This window comes from Chelonoidis abingdonii, chromosome 14, assembly GCF_003597395.2.
Source record: "Chelonoidis abingdonii isolate Lonesome George chromosome 14, CheloAbing_2.0, whole genome shotgun sequence".
NCBI lineage: Eukaryota > Metazoa > Chordata > Testudines > Testudinidae > Chelonoidis > Chelonoidis abingdonii.
Window position 1 is genome coordinate 33,640,573 of NC_133782.1, and position 12,160 is coordinate 33,652,732.

A 12,160-nucleotide genomic window follows, 5' to 3' on the forward strand; every position below is an offset into this window, starting at 1 on the left:
TTTTGTGTGAAATTTGTAAGAAATGTGGTGGTGATTTTCTCATTATTAGAGCTATGCAGGATCAGAATTTTCATTTCATATTGCAGTCAGGGATGAAATCCCACTGCTTAACTCTTTGAAGGATGCACATATAATCTAAAACTGGCTAGAATACAGAGACAGACCAAAATCTTCTCGGACCATGTCTTAAATTTTAAATTCCAAGTTGATTGACTTCATAACATAAACAATATATTGTAACTAAAATCAGGGGCTTAATAATTATTACTGGCTATTTAAGATTCACTGTGATTAGCTGTCATGAAGAGAGCAAGAGGAAGGATATAGAAAACATTGTCCATATCACCCTTGGCTTCCTCCTAATGCCCATTCTACAAAATGGCCTCACCTTTACCAGACTTCACCCTCTGCTCTCCCTAGTCTCCATGATACAATACAACTGCCCCTTTCCCATCTCTGCAGCCCCCAAAGACCCTTGGCCCAGAGTACATTCTTGCTTGTGCAGTAGGCATTGTTATAAGGGCTCAGAGAGGAGCTGGGTCAGTCTCTCTCTACTAGTGGAGAGAGAAGGACCTGGAGGCCTGGGAGCAGGGTACTAGAGGTGGAGCAGCGCTGGGAAAGGGCAAAGGGAGCTGGGGAGCTCCAGCCTGGTAACTCCCCAGGCTGCAGGCCTTGCTGAAGGCCTCTGAAAGGTACTGTGGCTGCAAAGGGGCAGCACAGGGATGGGCAAATGTAGCAGGTCCTACCCCCTTGCCAATGATGAGTGGCCAGTACAGACTGCATTCTGCCCCAGCTAGAGGATGACTGGCAGTAGCCACTGAGGCAAAGTGGGGATAGAGGGTTGGGGGTTCCCCTGGGAGGGGAGACCCAGGCTGTGGATTATTGCTGGGGGCAGAACCCCAAATTAAAGGGGCACTGGGGTCCCGGAAGGACATGAGGGCCAGAGGTAGGTGAGACATTGGCCTGCAGAGTTCACCCTGGGCTGGAGAAGAGCTAATTCCCAAGGCGAGCAGCAGGAGGCGTTGTACAGGTGAGTCTGGACCTTGCTACACATGGAAATCATTCTACCAGTGCAACCTCACAGCGAACCAATATCAAGGTCCCTTGGACTGGTATAGCTTCTTCTCCTTCAGAACGAACTATCCCAATACAGGCAGCTTTACATCAGTGTAATTGCATCCAGTCAGATTAGATGAGTGGCCCCCACACAGCACCCACTGGACGCCTCAGGGAGCCAATAACGCAGCCTCTCACCTCAGTTTCCCTAAACTCCACACAGGTTTTGTTCCAGTCCCATCACAACAGCCCCAAATTTAGCTTTCATTTATTAACTTAATGTTCAAAACTAAAATGTAGATGACACCTTCCCTCCAGTTGCCTGCACCCCAAACTCCCCCGTCTGGTCTGAGTCCTGCCCGCTTTAGCAGGCCACTCCCAGCTCTTCCTAGCTGGAGCAATTCCGCCAGTCGCAGGGTTTTCCCTCTTTCACTCTCTGAACTTTCACTTCAGCCTCCTGAGTTTCCCTCTTCCCCCATCCCTCTTCTGCCCTTTATTGGAAATGGCCTGATTCCCCTCAGGTGGGGACCCTTCTCTAACCAGGGCTGGCTTGGCCCCAGCTCTCCAGCCCATGGGCACATGGCTCTGTCACAGGCAGGGATAGGCCAATATAGTTTAAGTGGTGCCATTTCTATGTGTAGACAATCCTTGAAGCATTATTCCTCACACCGGACATAAAGGGTAGAGATAAGGGGAGGTCTGACAAGAGAGATGACAGAAAAAGAAGATGCAGTTTAGTTCTTCTATTGCACGATGCTCTTGGTGACAGACACACAGTTATTAGGGTCACTGAGAAAATGGAAAAACACAAGAAGTAACTGGTGGAAAACGTCCCCTGGGAGTGAAGGTATTCTCAGAACAGAGGCTTGGCTGTATATATACACACTGGGTTTTCCCATAAAAGGCTGATGTTAGGCACCCAAATCCTGTGGGCAGTGAATGGGAGATGGGCATCTCACACACTTCAGTCCCATTGCAAAATACTGTTGGACATCGTGGAACAGATAGGGCACTGGACTGGGACTCTGGATAATTGGTTTCCTGCCTACGAGCACACTGAGTGATTCCAGCCTTCTGGGATTCACAAACTCAATTTGGCTGCTGGCAAACCCTGTAGGCACCCAAGTGTTTGCAGTGAATGGGCATTGATGCCCCTGGACGTGGCCTGTGGAGCCCCATACCAGGCATTTGGACACTGAGGCCTCAGAGCGACACACAAACCTGGGGAAGTTGCATGTTCCTCAGCCTGATTCTCCTCCAGGGCCCCAACCAGCAGGTCAGGTAGCCAGAGACTTTGAAAAATCCCAATCAGTCCCTAAGTATCTGGAAACAACTGGCTCTAAATTGTTGCTGAAAATGGGCAAATTGGAGGAAGTCCAGAGAAGAGTAACAAAAATGATTAGGGGTCTAGAAAACAGGACCTATGATGGAAGATTGAAAAAAATGGGTTTGTTTAATCTGGAGAAGAGAAGACTGAGAGGGGATATGATAACGGTTTTCAAGTACATAAAAGATTGTTTAAAGAAGGAAGATGAAAAGTTGTTCTCTTTAACCTCTTAGGATAGGACAAGTAGCAATGGCTTAAATTACAGCAAGAGCGGTTTAGGCTGGACATTAGGAAATACTTTCTAACACCTAGTGTGGTTAAGCACTGGAATAAATTGCTTTGTAAGATTGTGGAATCTCCATCATTGGAGATTTCTGAGAACAGGTCAGACAAACACCTGCCAGGAATGATCCCATAATGACGTAATCCTGCCTTGAGTGCAGGGGACTGGATGAGATGTCCAGCTGAGGTCCCTTTCAGTCCTACTCTTCTATGATTCTGTTAATGGAAAAGACATTTCCCTTGGATTATCAGAGTTTGTTTCAAAGCCAGGAACATATGGACGTATTTTCACAGGGACTCACACGAGGTCCCCATACAGATTTTGCACCAGGATAACTATTTTGTTTAGTGATGTGCAAGTGTTATGGAAATAGTTATACCACTACAACTTCTAGTGTGCACAGAGTTTACCAATAATTTGCTTATTCCCCTTCCCATGTGGCAATGAACTATCCCGCCAGAAGCACTGTCACGTCAGTATCATTGCATCTACTTGGTGCAGATGAGTGGACACCTCACGACGCCCCATGGAGGACTCAGGGCATCCCAGAATACAGTCCCTCACCTCAGTTTCCCTTCTTTGTTCCCCATATAATGGAGGAATTTCCCTGGTCTCAGGGTTTTCCCTGCAGGAGCCTCTCTCACTCTCTGAAATCTCACTACGGCCTCCCTGGTTTGCCTCATTCCCTAGCCCTCCTTCTGCCCTTTATTGGAAAGGCCTGATTCCCCTCAGGTGGGGACCTGTCTCTAAACAGGGCTGGCTTGGCCCCTGGCTCTCCAGCGCCTGGGCATGCAGCCCTGTCACAAGCAGGGATAAGCAGATATAGGTAAAGTGGTGTAACATCGATTTATAGAGAAGCCTTGCACATTTATTCCACACGCTGGACATGAAGGGGACTGATAACAGGAGTTCTGACAACAAAGACAACAGAAAGAGAAGACTTAGTTTAGTTTTTTTATTGCATGATGATTTTGGTGTAAGATCCACAATAATTAGGGGCTCACAGAAAATGGTAAAACAGGAGAAAGAACTGATGGAACACATCCCCTGGGAGTGGAAGGATTTCTCAGGATACTGCTTTGTCTGTAAATGTACAGGCTGGGTTTTCCCATTAGAAGCCGATGTTATGCACCCAAATCCTACGGGCAGTGAATGGGAGTTGGGCACCTCACACCCTTAGGTGCCATTGTCAATTACAACTGGAAGTGGTGGAGCAGACAGGGCACTGGACTGGGACTCTGGACCATGATCCCGCTGAGTTGGTTGCCTGCCACGAGCCTGTTGAGTGACTTTGGGCAGGTAACGTCACCTTGTTCTGCCTGACTTTCCCCATCTATAATGTGAGGAAAAGGGTGTGGAGCTAGGGCTAGAATCACAAAGCTCCCACTTTAGGCACCCGAATCCCAGAATCCGCCCCCCTAAGATTACCAAACCCAGCTCAGCTACTGGCTAACCCTGCAGGCACCCAAGTGTTAGCAGTAAATGGGCCGTCGGTGCCTCTGGACATATCCTCTGCAGCCCCACACCAGGCATCTGGACTCCGAGGCTCCTGAGCTGTGCACAAACCTGGGGAAGGTAGGCGATCCGCTGCCTGATTCGCCTGCAAGGCCCAGAGGGTTTGAAAAATCCCACTGGGCCTTCAAGTATCTGGAAACAACTGACCCTAAATCATCGCTGAAAAATGTGCACATAAGGAAATCCGTGCCTGTGTCTTGTGGACTAGGCCAGAGGGTTTCCTTTGGCTTTTTTCTACCTTTGGAAAGCAGCCTGGCGATGAAATACACACTAGGAAACAAATATTAATTGTACAATCCCCTAACACTGGAGTTCCAGTGGACATTGCAACCCTATGTTTTTGTAATGTAGGTATCATACATTTGTGTGTGTTAGTGTCTGTGTATCTAGAAGTCTCCCATCCTACAATGAAAGTATACTCCGCATTCTGACTGAGTCCATTTCGCCTGCACAATCGCAGGTCTTTGTCTGAACTCCGAGCAGCTATGAGTTCAAGTCTCCCACCCGACTATTGATACCCACATGTGAAATTTTTTAAAGTCCCTAAAAGACTGTGGTCCCAGGTTTTGAGAGGTCTCTTCAGCTCCACATTCTCCCAGGGCTGTAAGGGCAGTTGTTCTCAACTAGGGGTACGTGTAGCCTAGAGGTACACAGAGGTCTTCCACCAACTCATCTAGAGATTTGCCTAGTTTTACAGCAAGTTGCATAAAAAGCACTATCAAAGGCTGTACAAACTAAAATTTCATACAGACGTGTGTATACCGCTCTATAGACTATACACTGAAATGTAATTACAATATTTATATACCAATTGATTTATTTCATATGTATATGGTAAAATGAGAAAATCTGCAGTTTTTCAGTAGCAGTGCGCTGTGACAATTTTGTATTTTTATGTCTGATTTTGTAAGCAAGTAGTTTTTAAGTGAGGTGAAACTTGGGGATACGCAAGACAAATCAGACTCCTCAGAAGGGTACAGTAGTCTGGAAAGGTTGAGAGACACTGTGTAAGAGCAGGACACAAAGCCCAATGAAGCTCAGGGAAACACGACCTGGGACTACACCAGGTTTCGCTTCAGGCCCTACCCCAGACCATGTTATATCTATTTTAACAAAAGGAAATTGACCTGTTAGCGTAGTCCAAGCATGAATTTCCTGCAAGCTTTCCTCAGGGCCTCTTGGACCTCTTTGTTTCTCAGGCTGTAGATGAGTGGATTGATCAGGGGAGTGAGGACAGCATAGACGACAGAGAGAACTTTCTTGAAGTCATTCAAGATGTCTATGGTTGGAAACATGTAGACAATCAGCAGAGTTGCATAATAAATACTCACCACAATGAGGTGGGAGGAGCAGGTGGAAAAGGCCTTCTGCCTCCCAGTGGTGGATGGGATTCTCAGGATTGTGGTGATGATGCAGATGTAGGACATCAAGGTAAGAAGGAATGGGACCAGTAAGAAAAGCAAGCTGAGTGTGAACGTCACCATTTCCATCAGGTGAGGGTCATTGCAGGAAAGCTTTACAAGGGGGATGAGATCACAAAAAAAATGGTCAATACCATTGGGGCCACAGAATGTTAACTGTGATATCGACAATGTTGTTATGCTATTACCTAGGAAGCCACCTATCCAAGAGCCACCTGCAAGCTGGAGGCAGGCCCTGCCACCCATATGGGCTGCATAGTGCAGTGGATCGCATATGGCTAAATATCGATCATAAGACATCACCGACAGGAGAAGACATTCTGTAGCAAGAAGAGAACCAAATAAATAATATTGTATGACACACCCACTGAATGAAATAGTCCTGTCCCCAGTCAGGGGCCCGGCCAGCATCCTGGGCAGTATGGTGGAGGTGTAGCAGGTCTCCAAGCAGGACAAATTCCCCAGGAAGAAGTACATGGGGGTGTGAAGGTGTCTATCAGCCACAACTAGTGCCATGATGAGGATGTTCCCGGTCACAGTCGCGATGTAGATCACTAGGAACAGCAGAAAGAGAAGAATCTGCAGTTCTGGGAGGTCTCCGAAACCTAGAAGGATGAATTCTGTGATGGACGTTTGGTTTCCCTGTTCTGGATTTGCCATGGGGTACATCTTTGGGAAACAAATGAAGTCTGTGACATAAATGAAGAACATTCATTTCAATTTTCCTTTTTAAAAATGAATTTATCTATTTTTAATTTTATTTCTAGGATATTTTTATTTTACATTACATTGCCTATTATAGTTATTTACATTTATTTCTATTCATCTTTATATTATTTTATTTCATAAAGCTCTATACAATAATTCTTTTCCTAAACAGAACTGTACAGAAATTGATCTGTTCCCCTGGAACATTTTGATCTCTATCAACAGAACATTTTTCCATCAAAAATGCCAATCAGAATTTTTTATCAGCTTTGCATTTTCGTATTTATCTTTGGTTTTATCTCTCTCTTTCTCTCTCTCTAGTCTGCCATTACTGTCTCTTTCCCCATTACTGATCCCTAAACAGAAAGAGTGGGTGAGGTCATATCTTTTCCTGAACCGATTTACTAATCTTTATTAACTGCTCAGTAAGGCCCTGATCCTGCACAGAGTGATGCACAAGGTTAATTTTACACACCGGGAATAATTCTGATCCATTTGAGACTTTTCCGCTGACATCTACGATAAAAGTTCTACTGACTTAATGGATGGGGCCTCTTTGATTTCAGTGGGATTTGGACAGCAAACACCTTGAGCTTTCTTTAAACGTACAGCTCGTCTGGATTTGATTTCCATCGACAGACGTTGGTAAAGGTCAATATCAGCTGATACAACCAAACCAACAACAGAAACTCTCAGGAAGAGTGGGCGTTAGTGCAGCCTCTCCCTGCACTTTACAGCTGCAGGGACAGTCTGACCGGCTCCATGGCTGGGCAGGGACTCCTCTGCACCCAGCTGTCCCAGGAGTGAATGAGTGGAACTGGGACAGCTGAGATGCAGAGGGCTCCCTGCATCTCCCCATGGCTGGCGACAGCCATTCCTGCAGGCGCAAGGTGCGGGGAAGGCTGTGGCACTGGCAGGCCTGGGCTGTGAGGAGGAGGGTGAGTCCTTGGCTGTGGGGGAGACAACCCCACTGCAGAATGGTTTCTGCCCATCGATGGGGCAGTTCAACAATGAGGTGACCACTCCCATGTCCGAGGCTCCCCGCCATCCTCCTCCTGCTTCCAGCCCTGGCCATGGATCTCTGCTCCACTGGGCCAGAGCAGCCTCTTTCCCTGCCCCTTGTGCCCTGGTGTCCTGGATCTCTTGGCCGGTCAGAAACCCCCCACTTCCCCACTGGCAGCGCTGCCCTCACCCTGACACGCACCTTAGCCCCCACTGAGCTTCCTGTGACTAAAAATTAATAGTTAAAAATTGGGGCAAAAATCTGAAAGATAAAATAATCCCAATATTAACCCTCTAACAGGAGAAACAAAAGCAATTTGTGCCTAGTCTACTTATAGCCAGCATCTGCCCCCTGAGCACCGAGCACAGCACGCCAAAAGCAGCTCCGCTTTCCCCATGGCAGATCACTCAACATCCCATGAGGAGGGAGCTGCCATGGAGGGTACAACTCTGTTGGGGTCAGGAGGGGAGGTCAGAGAGGAATGAAGGCTGCTCCCCTGTTTGAAGCCTTAGACTTGGCAGATGTTGGTTCTGTTCCCTGCTTCTTCACCAGCTCTTTGTGAGACTTTCAGGCCAGATTTCCAAAGGCCGATACGTCCCTAACAAAGTACACGGGTGCCTGAGTAGGGACCATACCTAACACCCATCGATTTCCAATCCCACTGAGGGGTCTGTGTCTTGAGGTGCCAAGAAACCTCCATAAATCTACCCCTCTGGGTGTCAGGTCCTGTCTGTAAAGCAGGGGTAATTGCATCACATAGGGGTCGTGGGAGGATAGATGCATTCAGGACACTGAGGTGCCAAGATACCAGGTTGATGGAGGCCAGGTAAGGAGCTAGGATAGATGTGATCTGACAAGTCTTTCCTTTTTCCAAATTCCATAATTTTGCTTTGGGTTGGGAGTTTAAGAGAGATCAGTGCCCAGTTCACCTTGGATTTCAGTGGAATTAGTTACCGAACAAACCAACATTGCTTCAAACTGCTTAAGATTCATGGATTAGGGAGGAAAGAGTTGATTTACCTCTAAGGTGGGTCTGTCAGCAGCTGGAGTCTCGATTGTCACCTCCTCACACAGCATTTCAGGGGCCAGGATACAGTTTATTCAGCTCATTTTCTCTCCCCACTGCATTCACCTACTTCCGCACTTCCAGTGCCTAGAATGACAACTTAGAAAAGCTATTGAGGCTCCGTTCCATGTCTGGTAATGTGACCCTGTGCCTCATACCGTCTGTCAAATGGGGAACGTCTTTTCTGATTCATTATATATCCTTCCGCAGGGAGAGGCAGTCTCCCGAGTCCTGTCTGCTGTGGGGAAAGCAACAGTCAAGGGGAAGTTGATATTTACTGACCTTCTCTAAAACTAAACCAGCTACAAACTTCTAATTTGAAAGGGAGAGTCCTGGAGAGGGAAGAAACTTCTACTCCTGAAACAAATCTCTCTATTGCATGAATGCTATGGTGACTGTTAAGAAATAACACACTAATTCTAGATTTTACAGCTGCCTTAGTGATTTAGATGCTGAGTTTCCATCCAATTCCCTTAGAAAGTTTTGAGACTGTCAGCAGAGTTAGCTGATCTTACATGTTCTCCAACTAACCCCCCTGTTGCCCTCTATAGCAAGCAAACATCCCATTTTCAAAAGTCTCTCAGTTGCTAAATCTTAGCAACCTAAATCTCACTGAAAGGCAATGGGACTTAGCCTCCAATGTCACTTTTGAAGTTTGCTTAAGTGTTTTTGAAAATGTGAACCTTAGCTCAATGCCTCCTGGTCAGTCATTTCTGAAACAAGGAAGTGCAGGCTGCTGCTCAGATAAAATGCAGGTGCAAGAGGGTGCTTCACATATTTAGGTTTCAGAGTGGTAGCCGTGTTAGTCTGTATCAGCAAAGAGAACAGGAGTACTTGTGGCACCTTGGAGACTTACAAATTTGTGTGAGCATAAGCTTTCATGGGCTAAAACCCATTTCATAGGATGCATGCAGTGGAAATACAGTAGGAAGATATATATACACAGAGGACATTAAAAAATGGGTGTTGCCATACTAACTATAATGATAGTAGTCAATTAAAGTGGTCTATTATCAGTAGGAGAAAAAAAAACTTTTGTAGTGATAATCAGGATGGCCCATTTCCAACAACTGACAAGAGGGTGTGAGTAACAGTAGGGGAAAAATTAGCACAGGGAAATAGTTTTTACTTTGTGTAATGACCCATCCACTCCTAGTCTTTATTCAAGCATAATTTAATGGTGTCCAGTTTGAAAATTAATTCTAATTCTTCAGTTTCTCATTGGAGTCTGTCTTTGAAGTTTTTTGTTGGAGTATTGTGACTTTGCGGTCTGTAATTGAGTGACCAAGGGGGTAGAAGTGTTCTCTGACCAGTTTTTGATTGTTATAGTTCTTGACAGCTGTTTTGTGTCCATTTATTCTTTTGTGTAGAGACGGTCCTGTTTGGTCAGTGTACAAGGCAAAGGGGCATTGCTGGCACATGATGGCATATAGCACACTGGTAGATGTACAGGTGAACGAGCCTCTGATAGTGTGGCTGATGTGGTTAGGTCCTATGATGGTGTCCCCTAAATAGATAAGTGGACAGAGTTGGCAATGGTCTTTGTAGCAAGGATAGGTTCCTGAGTCAGTGCTTTTGGCCTGTGGTTGCTGGTGAGTATTTGCTTCAGGTTGGGGCGCTGTCTGTAAGTGAGGACTGGCCTGTCTCCCAAGATCTGTGAGAGTGAGGGATTGTCCTTCAGGATCGGTTGTAGATCCTTGATGATACGCTGGAGAGGTTTTAGATGGGAACTGAAGGTGACGGCTAGTGGCATTCTGTTGCTTTCTTAGTTGGGCCTGTCCTGTAGTAGGTGACTTCTGGGTACTCTTCTGGCTCTGTCAATCTGTTTCTTCACTTCAGTAGATGTTTGTCTCTGTCTGAGGGGCTGGAGCAAATGTGGTTGTATCTCAGAGCTTGGCTGTAGACAATGGATCATGTGGTGTGGTCTGGATGAAAGCTGGAGGCATGTAGGTAAGTATAGCTGTCAGTAGGTTTCCGGTATAGGGTGGTGTTTATGTGACTCTAGCTTATTAGCACTGGAAGTGTACCTCTTGTGTGGACTGGTCCAGGCTGAGGTTGATGGTGGGATTGAAATTGTTGAGATTGTGGTGGAATTCCTCAAGGGCTTCTTTTCCATGGGTCCAGATGATGAAGATATCATCAATGTAGCGCAAGTATAGTAGGGACATTAGGGGACGAGAGCTGAGGAAGCGTTGTTCTAAGTCAGCCATAAAAATGTTGGCATACTATGGGGCCATGTGGGTACCCATGGCAGTGTGGGTAATGTACACAATAAAGACCAAACTCCCATGACATTACTATGAGAATTTGGCACCTAACTCCCTTAGGCTTCTTGGAAAGGCCCATACCATGGAAGCATGGAAGTCAGAGACCTGAGATTATAAAACACAAATAATTTCTTCTCATTCCCAGAAAAGTTTAAGGGTTACAAACATCTTCAGTGCCATAGCACATAATACAAAAATATAATCTTGTTCTGGAACTGCAGGTCTCTAATTGGTTTGTTAGAGTTTGAGAACCAAGGAATAGCACTGATTCTATCCCATAAAGGAGAGTGTTCTACATTTGCACTAGCCAGTTCATGGGCCAGTTTGGGTACAGTCAATATAATCATTTGAGTTGTGTGTATTGCAAAGGATACGAATATTCACTTATTTCTGAAAGCAAAACCAACTAGATTGTTATAATTTCCAGTTCTCTCCTTCCATAATTTGCCCCCTATCCATGCAGCAAGGTCTCATTCCAATTTATCCCCAGTGTGAAAAATTTTGTGTAAAGCTTTGTTGTTTAAAATGTCCAAATGGTGAACATTTGTGGCTTGCATAATTATATTTTAGAAAAAGAGGTTTGTTTCTTTCTTTGTTTTTTTAATAGTTCTCTGGAAAAAAACATTGCTGTCAGGCCTGGGTGGCGCATATTGTAGGCTGGTGGAAGCTACCCCCCGCAAAACACTTCAGTATGGCCCCACCCATGCTCCACCCTGAGGGCCCCTCCTGGTTGCTGCTTTCCCCTTGACCCCTCCAGCCCTGGGAAGTGCACCAGGGTTGGGCTAGGTTTAGAGCCTGTGGCTAGGATTTGAGGCAGGTGGGGCTGCATAGCGCTTGGGACCCCTGGGTGATGGGGTCACGCCACCCAGTGTTCGGGAGGGCTGAGGGCACTGGAATGGGGCAGCCTCAGGCTGGGGAGGTGGGGCCAGCAGATGAAGGGGAAGAGAGGGGCTCAGAGCTCCAGCAGGGTAGGGGGGAAAAAAGGGTGAAGGAAGGGGCAGAGCTGGCAGGGACCTCAGGCAGATGGGATGGGGCTGAGGGCTTGACTCACCCAGGAGCGTCTCATGCATCACCCATGCCGACAGAGATGAAATCCCATTGCTTAACTCTTCAAGGGAAACACGTCTAATCTGCACGTTGACTGGAATACGAGGTGAGAGGTGAATCTTCCAACACTGCGGCTTAAGTTTTTAATTCCAAGTTGATTGACTCTTTATGACTTTAAGGAATATTAAACCTGTGATTTCAGATAAAAAGAATTATTTTATTTGCCATTCCCTGTGAACAGCTGCCGTGTAGAGATCATTAGGAAGGCGACATCGAACATTGGCCAAATTAACCTTTGCTTCCCCTAATGCCCAATACACAGTATAGCCGCCCCTTTCCCAGCCTTCCTCCTCTGCTATCCCTAGTGCCCCCATGCTAGAGTAGACCTGCTCCTTTCCCATTCCTCACCCTCTGCTGCCCCCAATGCCCCTTTGCCCCAGGTGCATTCTTTCATGTGCAGCTGGCAC

At 46.4% G+C, this 12,160-nt stretch overlaps 1 protein-coding gene across 1 annotated transcript; it reads right to left on the minus strand.

Moving 5' to 3' along the window:
- Positions 1–5,311: 5,311 nt before the first annotated feature.
- On the minus strand, positions 5,312–6,271 carry LOC116825054 (olfactory receptor 11A1-like). Its single transcript, XM_032780752.2, has one exon. The coding sequence runs from the start codon at positions 6,269–6,271 to the stop codon at positions 5,312–5,314; it is 960 nt and encodes a 319-aa protein (XP_032636643.2).
- Between the last annotated feature and the right edge of the window lie 5,889 nt (positions 6,272–12,160).